Raw genomic sequence first — 26,985 nt, 5'->3', positions numbered from 1 at the left:
ATTTATGCACCTGCTTGATTTTGTTTAAACAATTATTGCACACTTTTTTGTAAATCCAGTAAACTTCTTTTCACTTCTCAAATATCACTGTGTGTGTCTCCTATATGATATATTTAACTGCCACTTTTTATTGTAACAACGATTTATAAAGGAAAATGATGGCTATTAACAATGTTGCCCAAACTTTTGCATCCCACTGTATTAGTATATTTTGTCATTAGTATAATATGAAATAAATTCTACATGTGTCAAGTCGTGTGCCAACATTTGCTGTGTAGTAGAACTGAGACATTAGTCATTATAAAAATTTATTTGAAATAATATTAAAATTCTCAAACAGAAAAACATTAAACATAAATATATAAAATATAAGTATTTACAGAGAGACAGGAATAAAAAGGACCCAGCTGCTCTCCAGACCAGGAACAGGGCTGAGGAGGAAATGCTCCATTGGAGACTGGTGTGGCCTCTTCAGGGACTCCAGGATGGCCAGCTCCACCGCCGATGGACCGCCCTGGGACCTGTCCCTCATCTGCCTCGGAGCTGTCCTCCTCTGTGGGCCTGTAAAACAGCACAAAACACAAAGAAATGAGAAGGCTGCTACTAGATTTTAATTTCAACATCGAAAAAAAACAAACAGGATATAATCAGATTGGTTGTAGACATTTAGTAAAGGTGATCACAAGGGAATCCCACCGAGTAAAAAGCTATCAGTGCTTGCTGTACATCTGATGCTACAATTACATACCTGTGGTGCAGGAGCTCAGGGACTGGGGAGCCAGGAGAAGCAACAGGGGATGCTCTGCTGCAGAATCAGTTGGTTCTATCACTACAGTATTAAATATTAATAGGTTGAATATAATAATCATAGAGTATACAGTGGTCCCTCATTTATTGCAGCAGCGGTTCTCAGAATAACTAGCCCCTCACCACGCAGTTTATACACTTTTTTTCCCCACACACAAGACCATTACTCACAGTTCTCACAATTGATTCTCAAAGTGCAAACCTTTGTAGATTGCAAAACGTAAAAGTATTATTATGCCGCGTTTTGTCTTCATCTGCCTGCCACTTTCGTGCGCCTTTTTCCCTCCCGGTGCAGGTGTGTATTTCCGAATGAGGCTCATAGTTATGGGTGTTTTTGTGCTGTTTTTTCTATTGGACGTGATGGTTCTCAAAACCAAACGTGATAAATTTGGCAAGTGCAGGAGACACGACACGGAGCAGACATGTCAATCAGGCTGCAGAATGCAATGCTGTACTGTGCAATAAAAAATAAAAAAAGCGAAGCAGTGACGGATGAGCGGGACTACTGTGTGCTGTTTATTAATAAACAATAAAATATATTCCTAAATGACAACATGCATAAAAGCAGAGCGGTATTTGTACGTCAGTGGGAAAATAGCGGTGGCTTGCTACCTTTTGTGCGGCTTCCCCGGGTCAGTGAAAACTTTCAAAAGAGAAATGAATGAACTTACCAGGTTGCCCGATCTCTTCACATATCTTCCTCCAAGCTCGGTCCTTTTTATTCCTGTCTCGGTACAGAAAGCAGCTGGTGTCGTACAGCTCCGGGTTGTTTGCTACGGCATTGATTAGCCTTCCCTCAAAGTATGAAGGGCTTTGGCTGGATCTGCCCCTTTGACCTAGGTCACAGCCACGTCACCAGGCTCCTGATTGGTTGTCGTGGCGCGATTTGACGCTGGAGTTCAGATTTTTCCAACTCGAGCGGTAGACGTGAAACGCGTGTATGCACAAAATGCAACACAAAAACTCACGCGCGTGGTTTTATTCGCGAGTTTTGGCGTTTTCGCGACGCAAATCTGCTCGCAATCACGTGTCATCGTGCTTTTCCATTGACTTTACATGTAAACCTGACGCTCTATTCGCGTCCATCGCGTTCGGTGTGAACACACCGTTAGAGGTTAGGGCAACAGATGCAAGTCTTCAGAGCAGTGACAGTGTGACTTTCGTTGTGCATACTTTAACCTGATTTCGTTTTCAGTTTTCTTACTTGTCAAAATGCATCATGAGTAAAAAACAATCCTTGACATGGTAATGAAAGAGTATTCTCAGCAAAGTTGAGTTAAACAAGTTTTAATGGAAGTTTAAGTTAAATCTTTTGATCTTTACTAATTTTGATTACATCAATGTGTTTTATTACATTAACCTAATCAAATCATGCCAATTCTGATGAAGCTCCTGACCCAGCCCAAGCTCTCTATGAAGACGAGGAAAAACTCCCCAGGGGGCCAGAATGATGGGAAGAAACCTCGGGAAAGCCAATTCAAAGAGAGATCCCCTTTCCTGGGATGGCTGGGGGGGTTACAGGAATTTCAGGATAGCAAAATTTAGAATCGGCCAAAAAAAACCCAAAAAACAATCTTTTCCTGTTAAAAAAAACAAAAAAAATGAAAGAAAGACAAAAAAAAGAAGGTTAGGCCATGTATCACACTTACATCATAAGATATGAAATGTGTGTGTGTGTGTGTGAGAGATGGCTTTATCTGAGCCAGGGGTGACGCTGGAGGTCCCCCAGCGTTGGGCGCTCCTCCGGGACTTCGGTTAAACACGCATCCAAGAAATTCTGGCAGTCTGGAAAGAAAGAAAGGGAGAAAAGATGAAGATGATAGTTCCAATGATCCAAGCCATCAGTGAATCTTGAAGTGTGATGTTTTCTTACGTGGGGACAGATGCTCGTTGAATTTCAGTTCCTTTTCGAGGAACGTCATGATATTAAAGTCCCCCACATGAAGCGCTTCGTACAGCACCACTCCCATTTGCCACACCGTGGTGGGTCCAGGCCTGTATTTTTTGCCCCAGTAACATTCGGGAGGGCTGTGGATAGGTGTACCTAATAAACAGACACAATTACAATTTCTTCTAAAACAAAAGGCACAAATTGCTACATCTGTGAAGAGCAGGAGCTGAATATGTTACCATAGAAGAAGCGGAACCGCGATCGCTCCGTAGCAAAGCAGCTCAGTCCGAAGTCAATGATACGAACTCGAGGCACATCTGAGCCGGTCTCAATCAGAATGTTGTCACTCTTGATGTCCCGGTGAAAGATGTGTTTCTCCTCCAGGTCCTTTGCTGCATCAACCAGTTGCTTCAGAATGACCTGGAAAAGATGAAAAAGACAGTAATGAGTCAACAGGTTGATGCTTCTCTGATACTCTGTGCTTTGATTGAATGCTGTACAGTCTAAGGCTCTTCCAGTCAACTTACCTTGGCCTTTCCTTCTGGTAAACATCCTCCATTTTCTCTTATGTAATCAAAGAGGTCCACCGCGGGGACAGGTCTCTCCTGCACCAGGATCAGTTCTGTGCCAAAGTCAAACCAGTCCAACAGAGACACAGGAGCCGACGTTCCCACTGATCCATCTGCTTCAGCTGCAAGCTTCAGCAAAATGGCCACTTCCACTGAGACTTCCTTCCCGTTTTCATCCTGATATATTACAACAAAGTGGATGATGAGGAACAGACGTTTCACAGGTGAACGCTGCACTCAGTCCAGGAATGTAAAAACAGTTCAAGTGTTGCACACTTACCGTCACTTGGATGGGGATTTTGTCCTTGGGAATGTGTTTGATGGCTACCTAAAAGACACAGAGCATTGGTGAGCATTTCCTCAGTATGACATCATTAAAGGTGTAAAACGGCACCTTTAATGCTCAGCTGACGATATTATCCGTTATCTGCATTACTGCCTGTCTTACTCCCACCATCTGAACACTTACTGGGAAATGATCTGTTATCCTGTAGCCAGCAAACACTGCTCCAAAGCCGCCCTTTCCTAGATGGTGCTCCTGCACATATCTGGCTTGGTATTCCCCTGAAAAGACACAAATGTTGTTTTACTACAGCTGTGACACAAATTACTCTCTGCTGTACCCTAAATGTTCATTTTGCTCTTCACCTGAGTATAAAAGCCAAGCTGCTTGCTACTTACGTTGCTGGTCGGCTGCTGAATTTTGGACGACGTTTTTGGTTTTGTCCTTTTTCTTTTTCTTGGGTGACTCTTTGCTGTCTCCCGCAGTCTTCCTTCTGCCATTTTTTGTGCACCCCTTTGTGTTTTGACTGCAGTCTGCAGATGTGGAAAACACCAAAAGCACATCAGCGTATTAGATCATACACACAAATATCTCCCAAACACTAATATCTTAAACCGAGAAACCAGCTGTGCACTTAATCTACCCCTCACTCAACTAATTAGCCTACCTTTACCAGCGTCCACGGATGAAGACGCTTGCTCCCTGTCTCCACTCGTAGGCTCAGCAAGTTTAATCTTCTTTGGTGGACTGGTTGTGCTCGCTCCATCTTGCTGGGCCTTACGCTTCTCTGCTTTGACCTGATGTGCATCTGAGCTGGTGGAAGGAGCAGCCTGCTCAGTGACCCTCCTTCTTTTTACGGGGGTCTTCTTTTCAGGACTGGCCTTTCTTTTAGCCATCCTGCTCTTAGAGTCTATAAACAACAACAACACAGTAGTGAAAAAGAGCGCTCGACATCAGGACTGGAAGGATTTTGATGCCATTTTAGGGAGTATTGGTTAAATTATAATAACAAGTTTATCCTTTTGATAAAAAACAGAGCAACACCAGTCCATACTAGGTCTACTAAGACTTAGATCTTCATAACACTTGTTGATCTGTTTATAATTTAATAAGAAGTCGATATACCTACCTATAAATTTTGTTTTTTAAATTGTGCATTTATTCTTTATATAGTGTAACTACTCGACCTTATTTCTCTTTTTAAATCTAGAGGCAACCACGTTTTTGAGGTTGTATCAGCTTTCCATTTTCTATTAAAGTACATTAATTCATGTGTACTTTGTTTTCTAAAATAAAAACATCATAGTTACCCAATACCCCGTTGTTGTGTGAATAGCTATGGGTTAACTAGCTATTGGTGTTAATTTACTGATTAACTTATAAAACACATGCTCAATTTACTGAAAAAGTCCCACAGTGGCTTCCATCCTTATGTTGGTTTGTCCAGTTTACGGCAGAACACATCAAACCTGGGGCCCATGTCAGCCCTACTTGCGGCCGTATATTTAAGTGAAGAAATATAAAGCAATTTGGCACTTGAAGTGCCTTTTTTGTTAGGGGGGATTTATTTATTTTTGAGTCCAATGTTAAAATGCGTTCTTAAAAAAGTTTAAAAAAAAAATTAATATGAAGGTCTAACCCAGGTGTCAGCAACCTTTCTGATGATAAGTGCCATCTAAAATTTCCTTAGAAGTCAACGTGCCATATGATTGCATTAGCAATAAATTTAATAACGCTCTATATCAACAGTTACACACTACATAGACCAACTTTATAGAATTATATTTGTTCGCAGTTGTTGGCATAGAGCAGATCAGCTATTTTGAAACAAAAAATATACTTTTTTTTATCAGTAACAAGAACTCCATAACAGCAAATGAACTGTACAACAGAAAAGTATCTCCCAAACACTAATATCTTAAACCGAGAAACCAGCTGTGCACTTAATCTACCCCTCACTCAACTAATTAGCCTACCTTTACCAGCGTCCACGGAGGAAGACGCTTGCTCCCTGTCTCCACTCGTAGGCTCAGCAAGTTTAATCTTCTTTGGTGGACTGGTTGTGCTCGCTCCATCTTGCTGGGCCTTACGCTTCACTGCTTTGACCTGATGTGTATCTGAGCTGGTGGAAGGAGCAGCCTGCTCAGTGACCCTCCTTCTTTTTACGGGGGTCTTCTTTTCAGGACTGGCCTTTCTTTTAGCCATCCTGCTCTTAGAGTCTATAAACAACAACAACACAGTAGTGAAAAAGAGCGCTCGACATCAGGACTGGAAGGATTTTGATGCCATTTTAGGGAGTATTGGTTAAATTATAATAACAAGTTTATCCTTTTGATAAAAAACAGAGCAACACCAGTCCATACTAGGTCTACTAAGACTTAGATCTTCATAACACTTGTTGATCTGTTTTTACTGCTGAGTCCAAGAATAAACGTGTCACATTATTTTACCAAAAGACAAAGTGCGCCATTAACCTTTCTTTGATTAGACGTGTTGTAATTATGCCATTTTCAGTCAAACATACCCATATGGAAAAGAAATAGTACAAATTTATAAAAGACTTGCATAAGATGTGGCCTACTTCATACAGTGAATCATATCAGGCTTATATGATTTACTCATGAAAGTGGCCACTTTCTCATTACTTTCATATATTGTTTCAGTAAGTATCCAAAACATACAAGTTTCACACAAGACAGATACAAACTTTATAGGATTTATATATATCTTTTCCATATGGGTAGGATTCAAATGTTTCATTTTATACACAGACTGTCAACATTTTTAGAAAAGTAGATTCTGTTATTTGAGGGATTTTACCCAGATTTGATGTATTTGTTTACTTACTTTGATCTCCTGGATCTTTCTTATCTCCTGGATTTGTATTTTTTCTCGTTTCCTTTTTCATGTTAATTTTTGAGACCTTTTAAAAGGGAAAATGTCACCGTAACGAGGGAATACTTCTTCAAATGTGTGCACTTGTCTTTTCTAAACTGTTTAAGCGAGTTCCGTAAGTGAGCTTTCAAAATAAACTCAGGAGACTATGGCAACAGAACCTTGCCTTTCAATGACATCACCGACTGCCAGTAAAAGTGCTCCTAAGTAGTTTAAAGAAAAACACTGTGGCAGACAAATCCATAATAATTCATATAATTTAATAAGAAGTCGATATACCTACCTATGAATTTTGTTTTTTAAATTGTGCATTTATTCTTTATATAGTGTAACTACTCGACCTTATTTCTCTTTTTAAATCTAGAGGCAACCACGTTTTTGAGGTTGTATCACCTTTCCATTTTCTATTAAAGTACATTAATTCATGTGTACTTTGTTTTCTAAAATAAAAACATCATAGTTACCCAATACCCCGTTGTTGTGTGAATAGCTATGGGTTAACTAGCTATTGGTGTTAATTTACTGATTAACTTATAAAACACATGCTCAATTTACTGAAAAAGTCCCACAGTGGCTTCCATCCTTATGTTGGTTTGTCCAGTTTACGGCAGAACACATCAAACCTGGGGCCCATGTCAGCCCTACTTGCGGCCGTATATTTAAGTGAAGAAATATAAAGCAATTTGGCACTTGAAGTGCCTTTTTTGATGCCATTAAAGGGAGTATTGGTCAAATTATAATAACAAGTTTATCCTTTTGATAAAAAACAGAGCAACACCAGTCCATACTAGGTCTACTAAGACTTAGATCTTCATAACACTTCTTGATCTGTTTTTACTGCTGAGTCCAAGAATAAACTTGTCACATTATTTTACCAAAAGACAAAGTGCCCCATTAACCTTTCTTTGATTAGACGTGTTGTAATTATGCTATTTTCAGTCAAACATACCCATATGGAAAAGAAATAGTACAAATTTATAAAAGACTTGCATAAGATGTGGCCTACTTCATACAGTGAATCATATCAGGCTTATATGATTTGAGCTACATAACACCAGCTTTCTCCCCGGAAACTAAGGACTGCCCACCTTACCTATGGAAAGTACACACTGGATCTCCTCCCAGTGTCCCTACTCTAGCTGCAATCAGAGATACACAAATTTCGCTGCAACTGCAACTGTCTATTAAAGATTTGAGTCAACATGTTACACCCCAATTTTGCAGAATCATGTTAAATTATAAAAAAAACATATGATAAAAGTGACCCCTTAAACCTAAATCAGTGCAATAATTTATTTATTTATTTATTTTGGGGGGGTATAACTGGCACCAAACAAAAATGCCAATGGAGACTAAGCCACTCCACACTTTTCAAAGACATGTTTTAACATAATACACAGTGGTTCAAGCCATTTACATTCAAGAAACATTAAAAAAGATTATATCTCTGGATAAAAGGGACATCATTCACTTGCATCTTTTTTAACCTTGGGCACAAAACTATTAACAGCAATGCCCCTATGCAAATTCCTCCATTGTACATTACCTGACCTCTTATTCAGCAAGGGTTTATAAAAGACCCTCCATATAGGTTTTTGACATTCCTTGACTTTTAACTTGTCTCCTCACACAATATCTGTCCTTCCACTCAACTGCCTTTTATTTAACCCTTGAGCATACATTGTATGCAACAGTTTTCCAATCAGCACGTGAAAATCTGAGTCTTTTTGATTCATGAGCAGGGGTCCTATAAGCATTGACTGTAGAAAACATGGATGACGCGACAGCTCCCCAAAAATGAAGCCAAAACGTCTCTATCAAGTAAGCACAACAACAACAGGAACAACAAGTAGGCCTGCAGTGCGAGAGCAAAGTGCTCTAATAGGGTGATATGGTACTACAAGGTCATTAAGATAAGATAAGGGCTGATTATTTAAGACCTTGAATGTGAGGAGCAGGATTTTGAATTCAAGTCTAGATTTAACAGGGAGCCAATGCAGGGAAGCCAATACAGGAGAAATCTGCTCTCTCTTTCTAGTCCCTGTCAGTACTCTTGCTGCAGCATTTTGGATTAGCTGAAGGCTTTTCAGGGAGTTTCTAGGACTTCCTGATAGTAATGAATTACAGTAGTCCAGCCTAGAAGTAATAAATGCATGAACTAGTTCAGCGTCAATCTGAGACAGGATATTTCTAATTTTAGAGATGTTGCCCAAATGGAAGAAAGCAGTCCTACATATTTGTTTAATATGTGCATTGAAGGACATGTCTTGCTCAGAGAGGGGCAGCCATCTGCTGTGAGCGGTTGTGGTTGAGGGGAAGAATTCTTTGAATTTGATATTTTAATCGGTGTGTTTTGATTAGCTGTAACCTCCCCTGTGTTTCTATGACTAGTTGAGTGTTAGTCTCTTGTCTCTGTGTGTAATTAGTTCAGTTTCTGTTTTCAGTTTTTTGTCTCTTGTACTTTGCCTTTAGTTTTATTTTCATTTGCTCTATTATTTAGATTGAGCTCAGCTGTGTCTTCTTGCACTTATTCAATTTCAAGTCACTTTTATTAATGTAGCGCCAAAATCACAACAACGGTTGCCTCAAGGCACTTTATATTGAAAGGTAAAGACCTGACAATAATGCAAAGGAAAGAAAGGAAGAAAAGCCCATGTCACAAACTGGAAATGAGAGTGCAGTTGGACCTAAGAGCAGACTTGAAATATTTACAAGATTTATTCATGAGAGGAATCAACTTAAACAGGAGCACGGTCATTAACAGTGCTCCAGAGAAACAGTCGGGCACGCGGAACACAGGAAGAGCACGGGCTGGAACTTCTGCAACAGAGGAGAGAGGCATCACTGGACCGGGAAACGAGTGAGAGAAGGCAGAGTGAGAGAGACAAGGCCAACTTTTACAGACAGGTAAGAGAGCGCAGACGGTCATTAGCATCACAGTGGATTCTTTTGTCACACATTAGGTGATCAGTCAAACAGCTCTATTAAATTTATGGAATTCACATTGAGTATAGATGGATATTAAGAAATATGGCTGGGTATCGTCACTGATTTCTAGAATCCATTCGATTCCGATTCACAAGGTCCCGAATCGATTCGATCCACGATTTGATTTGTTTCGATTCGATTTGAATCAGGGAAATTTTGCCTCAGACAGTCAGAAATATTATAATTCTGATCACTTATCAGTACATATCTATATTTTTATGTCTATAAAAAGAAAGCTGACACTTGCGAGACTTGGTCTGGGTTTTTATAGCAGATGACATTAAAAATATTGTGCAGTCAAAAACGAAGTGAAGCAGAGCAAAGTTACCGAGGTTTGATTAGAGACACAGCTAAGCGTACGTGCCGGCGGGTGAGAAAGCCACATCTCAGTGATTCTGATCCGTCGGGTCCGCGTTTTGTGTTTACGTCTTTGTGCAGAATCCGTGTACCTGCTCTCATTTACTGTTTTAGCTGTTTGGTGGTTGTAGAAATTTTGTGAGGTTTAACCTGAGATTCTGGCATTTCGGGCAAAATAAATTTATATTTAAAATTCGATTCAGGTTTTTAATGAATCGATATCACGTTATCCAAGCCAGAATCGATTTTAATCGATAAATCGATCATCAAAACCCACCCCTATTAAGAAATATAAAATTTTCACTACTGAATGGACATTAATGATTCAATTCAACCTTAACTATAGCAACAAGTCACATCTGTTGTCTAGAGGCACTTTACATTGGAAGGCAGAGACCCTATACTATTAGAAAATGAATCCCACCAATCAGAGAGCCCACTATGAGCAAACAATCAGCAACAGTGGGAAGGAAAAACTGTTGCAACCTCTGTTAGATCCAGGAAATCTGTTGAGACGCATTACGGTGTGTTCACACCGAACGCGATGGACGCGAAAAAAACGCCCCTAATTTGACGCGTGCACATTCGCGCCTCAACGCGTGTCCAAGAAAAATTCATAGCGCGTGAAATGGAAATGTGGGAAGAATGTGGGAGGAAGTTGTGCCAGACGGTATCTTTGCAAGATGGCAGCTGTCGAGCTAGCGCTTGAAGAGAGAGTCTCCCTTCTCTATGTACTGTGGAGAGCAGAGCAGCGGCGTAAAAGACGTCCTCGCCGTACCTGGGTCCATCAGGTCCTCCAGAGGCGCGAGCAGTTTGGTCAGTTTCACCATTTGCTCCAGGAGCTGCGCCTGGATGACGGCCGATTCCAGCGACATCACCGTCTTTCACTCGGCCAGTTTGAGGACCTGCTTTCCCGTGTCGGTCCCAGAATCGCCGCCTAGACACCAATTACAGGCGCTCAATCCCACCTGCAGAGCGCCTGTCCATCTGCCTGAGGTTAGTAAAAGTATTTAATACGGTAGTCCTTTATTGATACCTGTGCTAATATATGCTAAACCATCCATTTATACACTGCTAACATGGATGTGCTATGCTAACAGTGAATGCTCTCGGTGTTTACTGAAAGCAAACTGTGGTACGGAGACGACTGTTTATAATATTTCTAGTGATACTCAGAAGGTCTCATCAAGTCCCGATTTAATTCGATTTATGCTGTTATCAGCGTTTGAATGATAGCATGGCTGTGGTGTCATATCAATGTATGCGCTCGGTGTTTGCTGATATCAAACTGTAGCATTAGGACCACTGAGTTAACCTTTGCAGTGATAGTCACTCCTTTTTATTTAGACCTGGTTTAATTCTGGGATAGTTGAATATTTGTATATAATCACCGCAGACTGTTTTAGATTATATCTAATATATATCATGTAATTATCCTTATAATTACAAAATGTTTTATGTAAGATTTATGTTTTGTAATTTGTAATTTTGGAATTTCAATAATGTATTTTGTAACTGCAGTACACATAATACTAATTTTAAACAATTTTGTCCAGGTTCCTTGCCACCGAGGACTCCTTCAGGACCATCGCGTTCAGTTTCAGAGTCGGTGTGTCCACGGTGAGCCAGATCATCCCCCAGGTAGCGACGGCCATCTGGGACTGTCTAGTGGACGATTTCATGGCTGTGCCTTCAACTGAAGACTGGCGGTCCATCACAGAGGGATTCCAGGAGCGCTGGAGCTTTCCTCTGTGCTGTGGAGCTCTGGATGGGAAGCACGCCCAAAGGAACCCCATATATCATATAGGAGACACACACATTGATATACACTAAATATTTATTCCATTTCTTTTTTTGTGGTGACCAAATTTATGCACCTGCTTGATTTTGTTTAAACAATTATTGCACACTTTTTTGTAAATCCAGTAAACTTCTTTTCACTTCTCAAATATCACTGTGTGTGTCTCCTATATGATATATTTAACTGCCACTTTTTATTGTAACAACGATTTATAAAGGAAAATGATGGCTATTAACAATGTTGCCCGAACTTTTGCATCCCACTGTATTAGTATATTTTGTCATTAGTATAATATGAAATAAATTCTACATGTGTCAAGTCGTGTGCCAACATTTGCTGTGTAGTAGAACTGAGACATTAGTCATTATAAAAATTTATTTGAAATAATATTAAAATTCTCAAACAGAAAAACATTAAACATAAATATATAAAATATAAGTATTTACAGAGAGACAGGAATAAAAAGGACCCAGCTGCTCTCCAGAGCAGGAACAAGGCTGAGGAGGAAATGCTCCATTGGAGACTGGTGTGGCCTCTTCAGGGACTCCAGGATGGCCAGCTCCACCGCCGATGGACCGCCCTGGGACCTGTCCCTCATCTGCCTCGGAGCTGTCCTCCTCTGTGGGCCTGTAAAACAGCACAAAACACAAAGAAATGAGAAGGCTGCTACTAGATTTTAATTTCAACATCGAAAAAAAACAAACAGGATATAATTCAATTCAATTCAATTCAATTCAATTTTATTTATATAGCGCCAAATCACAACAAAAGTCGCCTCAAGGTGCTTCATAGATACAGAGAAAAACCCAACAATCATATGACCCCCTATGAGCAAGCACTTTGGCGACAGTGGGAAGGAAAAACTCCCTTTTAACAGGAAGAAACCTCCGGCAGAACCAGGCTCAGGGAGGGGCGGCCATCTGCTGCGACCGATTGGGGTGAGAGAAGGAAGACAGGATAAAAGACATGCTGCGGAAGAGAGACAGAGGTTAATAACAGATATGATTCAATGCAGAGAGGTCTATTAATACATAGTGAGTGAGAAAGGTGACTGGAAAGGAAAAACTCAATGCATCATGGGAATCCCCCGGCAGCCTACGTCTATTGCAGCATAACTAAGGGAGGATTCAGGGTCACCTGGTCCAGCCCTTACTATATGCTTTAGCAAAAAGGAAAGTTTTAAGCCTAATCTTAAAAGTAGAGATAGTTTCTGTCTCCCGAATCCAAACTGGAAGCTGGTTCCACAGAAGAGGGGCCTGAAAACTGAAGGCTCTGCCTCCCATTCTACTTTTAAATACTCTAGGAACAACAAGTAGGCCTGCAGAGCGAGAGCGAAGTGCTCTAATAGGGTGATATGGTACTACAAGGTCATTAAGATAAGATGGGGCCTGATTATTTAAGACCTTGTATGTGAGGAGCAGGATTTTGAATTCAATTCTGGACTTAACAGGAAGCCAATGAAGGGAAGCCAAAACAGGAGAAATATGCTCTCTCCTTCTAGTCCCTGTCAGTACTCTTGCTGCAGCATTTTGGATTAGCTGAAGGCTTTTCAGTGAGTTTTTTGGACATCCTGATAATAATGAATTACAGTCGTCCAGCCTGGAAGTAATAAATGCATGAACTAGTTTTTCAGCGTCACTCTGAGACAGGATATTTCTAATTTTAGAGATGTTGCGCAAATGGAAGAAAGCAGTCTTACATATTTGTTTAATATGTGCGTTGAAGGACATGTCCTGGTCAAAAATGACTCCAAGGTTCCTCACAGCATTACTGGAGGCCAAGGTAATGCCATCCAGAGTATGAATCTGGTTAGATACCATATTTCTAAGATTTTCAGGGCCGAGTACAATAACCTCAGTTTTATCTGAATTAAGAAGCAGAAAGTTAGCGGCCATCCAGGTCTTTATGTCTTTAAGACATTCCTGCAGTTTAACTAATTGGTGTGTGTTATCTGGCTTCATGGACAGATAGAGCTGGGTGTCATCTGCATAGCAGTGAAAATGTATGCTATGTCTTCTAATGATGCTGCCTAAGGGAAGCATGTATAATGTAAACAGAATTGGTCCTAGCACTGAACCCTGTGGAACTCCATAATTAACCTCAGTGTATGAAGAGGACTCTCCATTTACATGCACAAATTGGAGTCTATTAGATAGATATGATACAAACCACTGCAGTGCAGTACCTGTAATACCTACAGCATGTTCTAATCGCTCTAATAGGATATTATGGTCAACAGTATCGAACGCTGCACTGAGGTCTAGCAGGACAAGCACAGAGATGAGTCCACTGTCAGAGGCCATAAGAAGATCATTTGTAACCTTCACTAAAGCTGTTTCTGTGCTGTGATGAGCTCTGAAACCTGACTGAAACTCTTCAAATAAACCATTCCTCTGCAGATGATCTGTTAGCTGTTTGACAACTACTCTTTCAAGGATTTTTGATATGAAAGGAAGGTTGGAGATTGGCCTATAATTAGCTAAGACTGCTGGGTCTAGAGATGGCTTTTTGAGTAAAGGTTTAACTACAGCCAGCTTGAAGGCCTGTGGTACATAGCCGATTATTAGAGATAGGTTGATCATATTTAAGATCGAAGAATTAATTAATGGCAGGACTTCTTTCAGCAGTTTTGTAGGAATGGGGTCTAAAAGACACGTTGATGGTTTGGAGGAAGTAATTATTGAAGTTAACTCAGAAAGATCAATTGGAGAAAAAGAGTCTAACTTAACATCAATGGTACTAAGAGTAGCTGTAGATAATATTACATCAAGCTTACAGCACCTGGTATTCCCAGGCGGTCTCCCATCCAAGTACTAACCAAGCCCAACCCTGCTTAGCTTCCGAGTTCAGGCGTGCTCAGGGTGGTATGGCCGTAATAATCAGATTGGTTGTAGACATTTAGTAAAGGTGATCACAAGGGAATCCCACCGAGTAAAAAGCTATCAGTGCTTGCTGTACATCTGATGCTACAATTACATACCTGTGGTGCAGGAGCTCAGGGACTGGGGAGCCAGGAGAAGCAACAGGGGATGCTCTGCTGCAGAATCAGTTGGTTCTATCACTACAGTATTAAATATTAATAGGTTGAATATAATAATCATAGAGTATACAGTGGTCCCTCATTTATTGCAGCAGCGGTTCTCAGAATAACTAGCCCCTCACCACGCAGTTTATACACTTTTTTTCCCCACACACAAGACCATTACTCACAGTTCTCACAATTGATTCTCAAAGTGCAAACCTTTGTAGATTGCAAAACGTAAAAATATTATTATGCCGCGTTTTGTCTTCATCTGCCTGCCACTTTCGTGCGCCTTTTTCCCTCCCGGTGCAGGTGTGTATTTCCGAATGAGGCTCATAGTTATGGGTGTTTTTGTGCTGTTTTTTCTATTGGACGTGATGGTTCTCAAAACCAAACGTGATAAATTTGGCAAGTGCAGGAGACACGACACGGAGCAGACATGTCAATCAGGCTGCAGAATGCAATGCTGTACTGTGCAATAAAAAAATAAAAAAAGCGAAGCAGTGACGGATGAGCGGGACTACTGTGTGCTGTTTATTAATAAACAATAAAATATATTCCTAAATGACAACATGCATAAAAGCAGAGCGGTATTTGTACGTCAGTGGGAAAATAGCGGTGGCTTGCTACCTTTTGTGCGGCTTCCCCGGGTCAGTGAAAACTTTCAAAAGAGAAATGAATGAACTTACCAGGTTGCACGATCTCTTCACATATCTCAGTCCTCAGTCAAGCTCAGTCCTTTTTATTCCTGTCTCGGTACAGAAAGCAGCTGGTGTCGTACAGCTCCGGGTTGTTTGCTACGGCATTGATTAGCCTTCCCTCAAAGTATGAAGGGCTTTGGCTGGATCTGACCCTTTGACCTAGGTCACAGCCACGTCACCAGGCTCCTGATTGGTTGTCGCGGCGCGATTTGACGCTGGAGTTCAGATTTTTCCAACTCGAGCGGTAGACGCGAAACGCGTGTATGCACAAAATACAACACAAAAACTCACGCGCATGGTTTTATTCGCGAGTTTTGGCGTTTTCGCGACGCAAATCTGCTTCCGAATTTTCGCGGGACCCGCAATCGCGTGTCATCGCGCTTTTCCATTGACTTTACATGTAAACCTGATGCTCTATTCGCGTCCATCGCGTTCGGTGTGAACACACCGTTAGAGGTTAGGGCAACAGATGCAAGTCTTCAGAGCAGTGACAGTGTGACTTTCGTTGTGCATACTTTAACCTGATTTCGTTTTCAGTTTTCTTACTTGTCAAAATGCATCATGAGTAAAAAACAATCCTTGACATGGTAATGAAAGAGTATTCTCAGCAAAGTTGAGTTAAACAAGTTTTAATGGAAGTTTAAGTTAAATCTTTTGATCTTTACTAATTTTGATTACATCAACGTGTTTTATTACATTAACCTAATCAAATCATGCCAATTCTGATGAAGCTCCTGACCCAGCCCAAGCTCTCTATGAAGACGAGGAAAAACTCCCCAGGGGGCCAGAATGATGGGAAGAAACCTCGGGAAAGCCAATTCAAAGAGAGATCCCCTTTCCTGGGATGGCTGGGGGGGTTACAGGAATTTCAGGATAGCAAAATTTAGAATCGGCCAAAAAAACCCAAAAAACAATCTTTTCCTGTTAAAAAAAACAAAAAAAATGAAAGAAAGACAAAAAAAAGAAGGTTAGGCCATGTATCACACTTACATCATAAGATATGAAATGTGTGTGTGTGTGTGTGTGTGTGAGAGATGGCTTTATCTGAGCCAGGGGTGACGCTGGAGGTCCCCCAGCGTTGGGCGCTCCTCCGGGACTTCGGTTAAACACGCATCCAAGAAATTCTGGCAGTCTGGAAAGAAAGAAAGGGAGAAAAGATGAAGATGATAGTTCCAATGATCCAAGCCATCAGTGAATCTTGAAGTGTGATGTTTTCTTACGTGGGGACAGATGCTCGTTGAATTTCAGTTCCTTTTCGAGGAACGTCATGATATTAAAGTCCCCCACATGAAGCGCTTCGTACAGCACCACTCCCATTTGCCACACCGTGGTGGGTCCAGGCCTGTATTTTTTGCCCCAGTAACATTCGGGAGGGCTGTGGATAGGTGTACCTAATAAACAGACACAATTACAATTTCTTCTAAAACAAAAGGCACAAATTGCTACATCTGTGAAGAGCAGGAGCTGAATATGTTACCATAGAAGAAGCGGAACCGCGATCGCTCCGTAGCAAAGCAGCTCAGTCCGAAGTCAATGATACGAACTCGAGGCACATCTGAGCCGGTCTCAATCAGAATGTTGTCACTCTTGATGTCCCGGTGAAAGATGTGTTTCTCCTCCAGGTCCTTTGCTGCATCAACCAGTTGCTTCAGAATGACCTGGAAAAGATGAAAAAGACAGTAATGAGTCAACAGGTTGATGCTTCTCTGATACTCTGTGCTTTGATTGAATGCTGTACAGTCTAAGGCTCTTCCAGTCAACTTACCTTGGCCTTTCCTTCTGGTAAACATCCTCCATTTTCTCTTATGTAATCAAAGAGGTCCACCGCGGGGACAGGTCTCTCCTGCACCAGGATCAGTTCTGTGCCAAAGTCAAACCAGTCCAACAGAGACACAGGAGCCGACGTTCCCACTGATCCATCTGCTTCAGCTGCAAGCTTCAGCAAAATGGCCACTTCCACTGAGACTTCCTTCCCGTTTTCATCCTGATATATTACAACAAAGTGGATGATGAGGAACAGACGTTTCACAGGTGAACGCTGCACTCAGTCCAGCAATGTAAAAACAGTTCAAGTGTTGCACACTTACCGTTACTTGGATGGGGATTTTGTCCTTGGGAATGTGTTTGATGGCTACCTAAAAGACACAGAGCATTGGTGAGCATTTCCTCAGTATGACATCATTAAAGGTGTAAAACGGCACCTTTAATGCTCAGCTGACGATATTATCCGTTATCTGCATTACTGCCTGTCTTACTCCCACCATCTGAACACTTACTGGGAAATGATCTGTTATCCTGTAGCCAGCAAACACTGCTCCAAAGCCGCCCTTTCCTAGATGGTGCTCCTGCACATATCTGGCTTGGTATTCCCCTGAAAAGACACAAATGTTGTTTTACTACAGCTGTGACACAAATTACTCTCTGCTGTACCCTAAATGTTCATTTTGCTCTTCACCTGAGTATAAAAGCCAAGCTGCTTGCTACTTACGTTGCTGGTCGGCTGCTGAATTTTGGACGACGTTTTTGGTTTTGTCCTTTTTCTTTTTCTTGGGTGACTCTTTGCTGTCTCCCGCAGTCTTCCTTCTGCCATTTTTTGTGCACCCCTTTGTGTTTTGACTGCAGTCTGCAGATGTGGAAAACACCAAAAGCACATCAGCGTATTAGATCATACACACAAATATCTCCCAAACACTAATATCTTAAACCGAGCAACCAGCTGTGCACTTAATCTACCCCTCACTCAACTAATTAGCCTACCTTTACCAGCGTCAACGGATGAAGACGCTTGCTCCCTGTCTCCACTCGTAGGCTCAGCAAGTTTAATCTTCTTTGGTGGACTGGTTGTGCTCGCTCCATCTTGCTGGGCCTTACGCTTCTCTGCTTTGACCTGATGTGCATCTGAGCTGGTGGAAGGAGCAGCCTGCTCAGTGACCCTCCTTCTTTTTACGGGGGTCTTCTTTTCAGGACTGGCCTTTCTTTTAGCCATCCTGCTCTTAGAGTCTATAAACAACAACAACACAGTAGTGAAAAAGAGTGCTCGACATCAGGACTGGAAGGATTTTAATGCCATTTTAGGGAGTATTGGTTAAATTATAGTAACAAGTTTATCCTTTTGATAAAAAACAGAGCAACACCAGTCCATACTAGGTCTACTAAGACTTAGATCTTCATAACACTTGTTGATCTGTTTATAATTTAATAAGAAGTCGATATACCTACCTATAAATTTTGTTTTTTAAATTGTGCATTTATTCTTTATATAGTGTAACTACTCGACCTTATTTCTCTTTTTAAATCTAGAGGCAACCACGTTTTTGAGGTTGTATCACCTTTCCATTTTCTATTAAAGTACATTAATTCATGTGTACTTTGTTTTCTAAAATAAAAACATCATAGTTACCCAATACCCCGTTGTTGTGTGAATAGCTATGGGTTAACTAGCTATTGGTGTTAATTTACTGATTAACTTATAAAACACATGCTCAACTTACTGAAAAAGTCCCACAGTGGCTTCCATCCTTATGTTGGTTTGTCCAGTTTACGGCAGAACACATCAAACCTGGGGCCCATGTCAGCCCTACTTGCGGCCGTATATTTAAGTGAAGAAATATAAAGCAATTTGGCACTTGAAGTGCCTTTTTTGTTAGGGGGGATTTATTTATTTTTGAGTCCAATGTTAAAATGCGTTCTTAAAAAAGTTTTAAAAAAAAAATTAATATGAAGGTCGAACCCAGGTGTCAGCAACCTTTCTGATGATAAGTGCCATCTAAAATTTCCTTAGAAGTCAACGTGCCATATGATTGCATTAGCAATAAATTTAATAACGCTCTATATCAACAGTTACACACTACATAGACCAACTTTATAGAATTATGTTTGTTCGCAGATGTTGGCACAGAGCAGATCAGCTATTTTGAAACAAAAAATATACTTTTTTTTATCAGTAACAAGAACTCCATAACAGCAAATGAACTGTACAACAGAAAAGTATCTCCCAAACACTAATATCTTAAACCGAGCAACCAGCTGTGCACTTAATCTACCCCTCACTCAACTAATTAGCCTACCTTTACCAACGTCAACGGAGGAAGACGCTTGCTCCCTGTCTCCACTCGTAGGCTCAGCAAGTTTAATCTTCTTTGGTGGACTGGTTGTGCTCGCTCCATCTTGCTGGGCCTTACGCTTCACTACTTTGACCTGATGTGTATCTGAGCTGGTGGAAGGAGCAGCCTGCTCAGTGACCCTCCTTCTTTTTACGGGGGTCTTCTTTTCAGGACTGGCCTTTCTTCTAGCCATCCTGCTCTTAGAGTCTATAAACAACAACAACACAGTAGTGAAAAAGAGTGCTCGACATCAGGACTGGAAGGATTTTAATGCCATTTTAGGGAGTATTGGTTAAATTATAATAACAAGTTTATCCTTTTGATAAAAAACAGAGCAACACCAGTCCATACTAGGTCTACTAAGACTTAGATCTTCATAACACTTGTTGATCTGTTTTTACTGCTGAGTCCAAGAATAAACTTGTCACATTATTTTACCAAAAGACAAAGTGCCCCATTAACCTTTCTTTGATTAGACGTGTTGTAATTGTGCTATTTTCAGTCAAACATACCCATATGGAAAAGAAATAGTACAAATTTATAAAAGACTTGCATAAGATGTGGCCTACTTCATACAGTGAATCATATCAGGCTTATATGATTTACTCATGAAAGTGGCCACTTTCTCATTACTTTCATATATTGTTTCAGTAAGTATCCAAAACATACAAGTTTCACACAAGACAGATACAAACTTTATAGGATTTATATATATCTTTTCCATATGGGTAGGATTCAAATGTTTCATTTTATACACAGACTGTCAACATTTTTAGAAAAGTAGATTCTGTTATTTGAGGGATTTTACCCAGATTTGATGTATTTGTTTACTTACTTTGATCTCCTGGATCTTTCTTATCTCCTGGATTTGTATTTTTTCTCGTTTCCTTTTTCATGTTAATTTTTGAGACCTTTTAAAAGGGAAATGTCACCGTAACGAGGGAATACTTCTTCAAATGTGTGCACTTGTCTTTTCTAAACTGTTTAAGCGAGTTCCGTAAGTGAGCTTTCAAAATAAACTCAGGAGACTATGGCAACAGAACCTTGCCTTTCAATGACATCACCGACTGCCAGTAAAAGTGCTCCTAAGTAGTTTAAAGAAAAACACTGTGGCAGACAAATCCATAATAATTCATATAATTTAATAAGAAGTCGATATACCTACCTATGAATTTTGTTTTTTAAATTGTGCATTTATTCTTTATATAGTGTAACTACTCGACCTTATTTCTCTTTTTAAATCTAGAGGCAACCACGTTTTTGAGGTTGTATCACCTTTCCATTTTCTATTAAAGTACATTAATTCATGTGTACTTTGTTTTCTAAAATAAAAACATCATAGTTACCCAATACCCCGTTGTTGTGTGAATAGCTATGGGTTAACTAGCTATTGGTGTTAATTTACTGATTAACTTATAAAACACATGCTCAATTTACTGAAAAAGTCCCACAGTGGCTTCCATCCTTATGTTGGTTTGTCCAGTTTACGGCAGAACACATCAAACCTGGGGCCCATGTCAGCCCTACTTGCGGCCGTATATTTAAGTGAAGAAATATAAAGCAATTTGGCACTTGAAGTGCCTTTTTTGATGCCATTTAAGGGAGTATTGGTCAAATTATAATAACAAGTTTATCCTTTTGATAAAAAACAGAGCAACACCAGTCCATACTAGGTCTACTAAGACTTAGATCTTCATAACACTTGTTGATCTGTTTTTACTGCTGAGTCCAAGAATAAACTTGTCACATTATTTTACCAAAAGACAAAGTGCGCCATTAACCTTTCTTTGATTAGACGTGTTGTAATTATGCTATTTTCAGTCAAACATACCCATATGGAAAAGAAATAGTACAAATTTATAAAAGACTTGCATAAGATGTGGCCTACTTCATACAGTGAATCATATCAGGCTTATATGATTTGAGCTACATAACACCAGCTTTCTCCCCGGAAACTAAGGACTGCCCACCTTACCTATGGAAAGTACACACTGGATCTCCTCCCAGTGTCCCTACTCTAGCTGCAATCAGAGATACACAAATTTCGCTGTAACTGCAACTGTCTATTAAAGATTTGAGTCAACATGTTACACCCCAATTTTGCAGAATCATGTTAAATTATAAAAAAAACATATGATAAAAGTGACCCCTTAAACCTAAATCAGTGCAATAATTTATTTATTTATTTATTTTGGGGGGGTATAACTGGCACCAAACAAAAATGCCAATGGAGACTAAGCCACTCCACACTTTTCAAAGACATGTTTTAACATAATACACAGTGGTTCAAGCCATTTACATTCAAGAAACATTAAAAAAGATTATATCTCTGGATAAAAGGGACATCATTCACTTGCATCTTTTTTAACCTTGGGCACAAAACTATTAACAGCAATGCCCCTATGCAAATTCCTCCATTGTACATTACCTGACCTCTTATTCAGCAAGGGTTTATAAAAGACCCTCCATATAGGTTTTTGACATTCCTTGACTTTTAACTTGTCTCCTCACACAATATCTGTCCTTCCACTCAACTGCCTTTTATTTAACCCTTGAGCATACATTGTATGCAACAGTTTTCCAATCAGCACGTGAAAATCTGAGTCTTTTTGATTCATGAGCAGGGGTCCTATAAGCATTGACTGTAGAAAACATGGATGACGCGACAGCTCCCCAAAAATGAAGCCAAAACGTCTCTATCAAGTAGGCACAACAACAACAGGAACAACAAGTAGGCCTGCAGTGCGAGAGCAAAGTGCTCTAATAGGGTGATATGGTACTACAAGGTCATTAAGATAAGATAAGGGCTGATTATTTAAGACCTTGAATGTGAGGAGCAGGATTTTGAATTCAAGTCTAGATTTAACAGGGAGCCAATGCAGGGAAGCCAATACAGGAGAAATCTGCTCTCTCTTTCTAGTCCCTGTCAGTACTCTTGCTGCAGCATTTTGGATTAGCTGAAGGCTTTTCAGGGAGTTTCTAGGACTTCCTGATAGTAATGAATTACAGTAGTCCAGCCTAGAAGTAATAAATGCATGAACTAGTTCAGCGTCAATCTGAGACAGGATATTTCTAATTTTAGAGATGTTGCCCAAATGGAAGAAAGCAGTCCTACATATTTGTTTAATATGTGCATTGAAGGACATGTCTTGCTCAGAGAGGGGCAGCCATCTGCTGTGAGCGGTTGTGGTTGAGGGGAAGAATTCTTTGAATTTGATATTTTAATCGGTGTGTTTTGATTAGCTGTAACCTCCCCTGTGTTTCTATGACTAGTTGAGTGTTAGTCTCTTGTCTCTGTGTGTAATTAGTTCAGTTTCTGTTTTCAGTTTTATTTTCATTTGCTCTATTATTTAGATTGAGCTCAGCTGTGTCTTCTTGCACTTATTCAATTTCAAGTCACTTTTATTAATGTAGCGCCAAAATCACAACAACGGTTGCCTCAAGGCACTTTATATTGAAAGGTAAAGACCTGACAATAATGCAAAGGAAAGAAAGGAAGAAAAGCCCATGTCACAAACTGGAAATGAGAGTGCAGTTGGACCTAAGAGCAGACTTGAAATATTTACAAGATTTATTCATGAGAGGAATCAACTTAAACAGGAGCACGGTCATTAACAGTGCTCCAGAGAAACAGTCGGGCACGCGGAACACAGGAAGAGCACGGGCTGGAACTTCTGCAACAGAGGAGAGAGGCATCACTGGACCGGGAAACGAGTGAGAGAAGGCAGAGTGAGAGAGACAAGGCCAACTTTTACAGACAGGTAAGAGAGCGCAGACGGTCATTAGCATCACAGTGGATTCTTTTGTCACACATTAGGTGATCAGTCAAACAGCTCTATTAAATTTATGGAATTCACATTGAGTATAGATGGATATTAAGAAATATGGCTGGGTATCGTCACTGATTTCTAGAATCGATTCGATTCCGATTCACAAGGTCCCGAATCGATTCGATCCACGATTTGATTTGTTTCGATTCGATTTGAATCAGGGAAATTTTGCCTCAGACAGTCAGAAATATTATAATTCTGATCACTTATCAGTACATATCTATATTTTTATGTCTATAAAAAGAAAGCTGACACTTGCGAGACTTGGTCTGGGTTTTTATAGCAGATGACATTAAAAATATTGTGCAGTCAAAAACGAAGTGAAGCAGAGCAAAGTTACCGAGGTTTGATTAGAGACACAGCTAAGCGTACGTGCCGGCGGGTGAGAAAGCCACATCTCAGTGATTCTGATCCGTCGGGTCCGCGTTTTGTGTTTACGTCTTTGTGCAGAATCCGTGTACCTGCTCTCATTTACTGTTTTAGCTGTTTGGTGGTTGTAGAAATTTTGTGAGGTTTAACCTGAGATTCTGGCATTTCGGGCAAAATAAATTTATATTTAAAATTCGATTCAGGTTTTTAATGAATCGATATCACGTTATCCAAGCCAGAATCGATTTTAATCGATAAATCGATCATCAAAACCCACCCCTATTAAGAAATATAAAATTTTCACTACTGAATGGACATTAATGATTAAATTCAACCTTAACTATAGCAACAAGTCACATCTGTTGTCTAGAGGCACTTTACATTGGAAGGCAGAGACCCTATACTATTAGAAAATGAATCCCACCAATCAGAGAGCCCACTATGAGCAAACAATCAGCAACAGTGGGAAGGAAAAACTGTTGCAACCTCTGTTAGATCCAGGAAATCTGTTGAGACGCATTACGGTGTGTTCACACCGAACGCGATGGACGCGAAAAAAACGCCCCAAACGCCCCTAATTTGACGCGTGCACATTCGCGCCTCAATGCGTGTCCAAGAAAAATTCATCGCGCGTGAAATGGAAATATGGGAGGAATGTGGGAGGAAGTTGTGCCAGACGGTATCTTTGCAAGATGGCAGCTGTCGAGCTAGCGCTTGAAGAGAGAGTCTCCCTTCTCTATGTACTGTGGAGAGCAGAGCAGCGGCGTAAAAGACGTCCTCGCCGTACCTGGGTCCATCAGGTCCTCCAGAGGCGCGAGCAGTTTGGTCAGTTTCACCATTTGCTCCAGGAGCTGCGCCTGGATGACGGCCGATTCCAGCGACATCACCGTCTTTCACTCGGCCAGTTTGAGGACCTGCTTTCCCGTGTCGGTCCCAGAATCGCCCGCCTAGACACCAATTACAGGCGCTCAATCCCACCTGCAGAGCGCCTGTCCATCTGCCTGAGGTTAGTAAAAGTATTTAATACGGTAGTCCTTTATTGATACCTGTGCTAATATATGCTAAACCATCCATTTATACACTGCTAACATGGATGTGCTATGCTAACAGTGAATGCTCTCGGTGTTTACTGAAAGCAAACTGTGGTACGGAGACGACTGTTTATAATATTTCTAGTGATACTCAGAAGGTCTCATCAAGTCCCGATTTAATTCGATTTATGCTGTTATCAGTGTTTGCAATGATAGCATGGCTGTGGTGTCATATCAATGTATGCGCTCGGTGTTTGCTGATATCAAACTGTAGCATTAGGACCACTGAGTTAACCTTTGCAGTGATAGTCACTCCTTTTTATTTAGACCTGGTTTAATTCTGGGATAGTTGAATATTTGTATATAATCACCGCAGACTGTTTTAGATTATATCTAATATATATCATGTAATTATCCTTATAATTACAAAATGTTTTATGTAAGATTTATGTTTTGTAATTTGTAATTTTGGAATTTGAATAATGTATTTTGTAACTGCAGTACACATAATACTAATTTTAAACAATTTTGTCCAGGTTCCTTGCCACCGAGGACTCCTTCAGGACCATCGCGTTCAGTTTCAGAGTCGGTGTGTCCACGGTGAGCCAGATCATCCCCCAGGTAGCGACGGCCATCTGGGACTGTCTAGTGGACGATTTCATGGCTGTGCCTTCAACTGAAGACTGGCGGTCCATCACAGAGGGATTCCAGGAGCGCTGGAGCTTTCCTCTGTGCTGTGGAGCTCTGGATGGGAAGCACGCCCAAAGGAACCCCATATATCATATAGGAGACACACACACTGATATACACTAAATATTTATTCCATTTCTTTTTTTGTGGTGCCCAAATTTATGCACCTGCTTGATTTTGTTTAAACAATTATTGCACACTTTTTTGTAAATCCAGTAAACTTCTTTTCACTTCTCAAATATCACTGTGTGTGTCTCCTATATGATATATTTAACTGTCACTTTTTATTGTAACAACGATTTATAAAGGAAAATGATGGCTATTAACAATGTTGCCCAAACTTTTGCATCCCACTGTATTAGTATATTTTGTCATTAGTATAATATGAAATAAATTCTACATGTGTCAAGTCGTGTGCCAACATTTGCTGTGTAGTAGAACTGAGACATTAGTCATTATAAAAATTTATTTGAAATAATATTAAAATTCTCAAACAGAAAAACATTAAACATAAATATATAAAATATAAGTATTTACAGAGAGACAGGAATAAAAAGGACCCAGCTGCTCTCCAGAGCAGGAACAAGGCTGAGGAGGAAATGCTCCATTGGAGACTGGTGTGGCCTCTTCAGGGACTCCAGGATGGCCAGCTCCACCGCCGATGGACCGCCCTGGGACCCGTCCCTCATCTGCCTCGGAGCTGTCCTCCTCTGTGGGCCTGTAAAACAGCACAAAACACAAAGAAATGAGAAGGCTGCTACTAGATTTTAATTTCAACATCGAAAAAAAACAAACAGGATATAATCAGATTGGTTGTAGACATTTAGTAAAGGTGATCACAAGGGAATCCCACCGAGTAAAAAGCTATCAGTGCTTGCTGTACATCTGATGCTACAATTACATACCTGTGGTGCAGGAGCTCAGGGACTGGGGAGCCAGGAGAAGCAACAGGGGATGCTCTGCTGCAGAATCAGTTGGTTCTATCACTACAGTATTAAATATTAATAGGTTGAATATAATAATCATAGAGTATACAGTGGTCCCTCATTTATTGCAGCAGCGGTTCTCAGAATAACTAGCCCCTCACCACGCAGTTTATACACTTTTTTTTCCCCACACACAAGACCATTACTCACAGTTCTCACAATTGATTCTCAAAGTGCAAACCTTTGTAGATTGCAAAACGTAAAAGTATTATTATGCCGCGTTTTGTCTTCATCTGCCTGCCACTTTCGTGCGCCTTTTTCCCTCCCGGTGCAGGTGTGTATTTCCGAATGAGGCTCATAGTTATGGGTGTTTTTGTGCTGTTTTTTCTATTGGACGTGATGGTTCTCAAAACCAAACGTGATAAATTTGGCAAGTGCAGGAGACACGACACGGAGCAGACATGTCAATCAGGCTGCAGAATGCAATGCTGTACTGTGCAATAAAAAATAAAAAAAAGCGAAGCAGTGACGGATGAGCGGGACTACTGTGTGCTGTTTATTAATAAACAATAAAATATATTCCTAAATGACAACATGCATAAAAGCAGAGCGGTATTTGTACGTCAGTGGGAAAATAGCGGTGGCTTGCTACCTTTTGTGCGGCTTCCCCGGGTCAGTGAAAACTTTCAAAAGAGAAATGAATGAACTTACCAGGTTGCCCG

The 26,985-nt window shown here is 40.5% G+C and overlaps 3 protein-coding genes, 1 long non-coding RNA gene and 1 pseudogene across 4 annotated transcripts; 1 reads left to right on the top strand and 4 right to left on the bottom strand.

Annotated features, from left to right (window-relative positions):
- Positions 1 to 1,784: 1,784 nt before the first annotated feature.
- On the bottom strand, positions 1,785 to 6,578 carry LOC146380600 (serine/threonine-protein kinase pim-2-like). Its single transcript, XM_084939795.1, has 10 exons — positions 6,398 to 6,578; positions 5,527 to 5,769; positions 4,218 to 4,460; positions 3,949 to 4,083; positions 3,737 to 3,831; positions 3,548 to 3,595; positions 3,226 to 3,444; positions 2,938 to 3,118; positions 2,681 to 2,851; positions 1,785 to 2,592 (listed from the first exon to the last, which is right to left on the bottom strand). Exons 1-10 carry the CDS (start codon positions 6,456 to 6,458, stop codon positions 2,501 to 2,503), a joined length of 1,488 nt encoding a protein of 495 aa, XP_084795921.1. The 5' UTR covers positions 6,459 to 6,578; the 3' UTR covers positions 1,785 to 2,500.
- A 7,782-nt stretch (positions 6,579 to 14,360) lies between these two features.
- Positions 14,361 to 14,469, bottom strand: LOC146380599 (5S ribosomal RNA; annotated as a pseudogene).
- A 1,312-nt stretch (positions 14,470 to 15,781) lies between these two features.
- Positions 15,782 to 17,349, bottom strand: LOC146380598 (serine/threonine-protein kinase pim-2-like; the record flags this gene model as incomplete). Its single annotated transcript, XM_084939946.1, has 4 exons — positions 15,782 to 16,446; positions 16,535 to 16,705; positions 16,792 to 16,972; positions 17,080 to 17,349. Coding segments are annotated over 4 exons (714 nt in total), but the record flags the coding sequence as incomplete, so codon positions are not given.
- Positions 17,350 to 17,406: 57 nt separating this feature from the next.
- On the bottom strand, positions 17,407 to 18,041 carry LOC146380597 (uncharacterized). Its single transcript, XR_014801326.1, has 3 exons — positions 17,803 to 18,041; positions 17,591 to 17,685; positions 17,407 to 17,449 (listed from the first exon to the last, which is right to left on the bottom strand). It is a non-coding gene; the product is annotated as an uncharacterized LOC146380597 (long non-coding RNA).
- Positions 18,042 to 23,285: 5,244 nt separating this feature from the next.
- On the top strand, positions 23,286 to 25,606 carry LOC146380596 (uncharacterized). Its single transcript, XM_084939945.1, has 3 exons — positions 23,286 to 23,309; positions 24,234 to 24,622; positions 25,184 to 25,606. Exons 1-3 carry the CDS (start codon positions 23,286 to 23,288, stop codon positions 25,458 to 25,460), a joined length of 690 nt encoding a protein of 229 aa, XP_084796071.1. The 3' UTR covers positions 25,461 to 25,606.
- Positions 25,607 to 26,985: the final 1,379 nt, after the last annotated feature.

The sequence above is a fragment of the Perissodus microlepis genome, chromosome 9 (assembly GCF_051167445.1).
Source record: "Perissodus microlepis isolate ML-2025 ecotype Zambia chromosome 9, ASM5116744v1, whole genome shotgun sequence".
Lineage (NCBI taxonomy): Eukaryota > Metazoa > Chordata > Actinopteri > Cichliformes > Cichlidae > Perissodus > Perissodus microlepis.
Note: the sequence above shows the minus strand (reverse complement) of the source record. Positions and strands in the feature narration are given on the sequence as shown.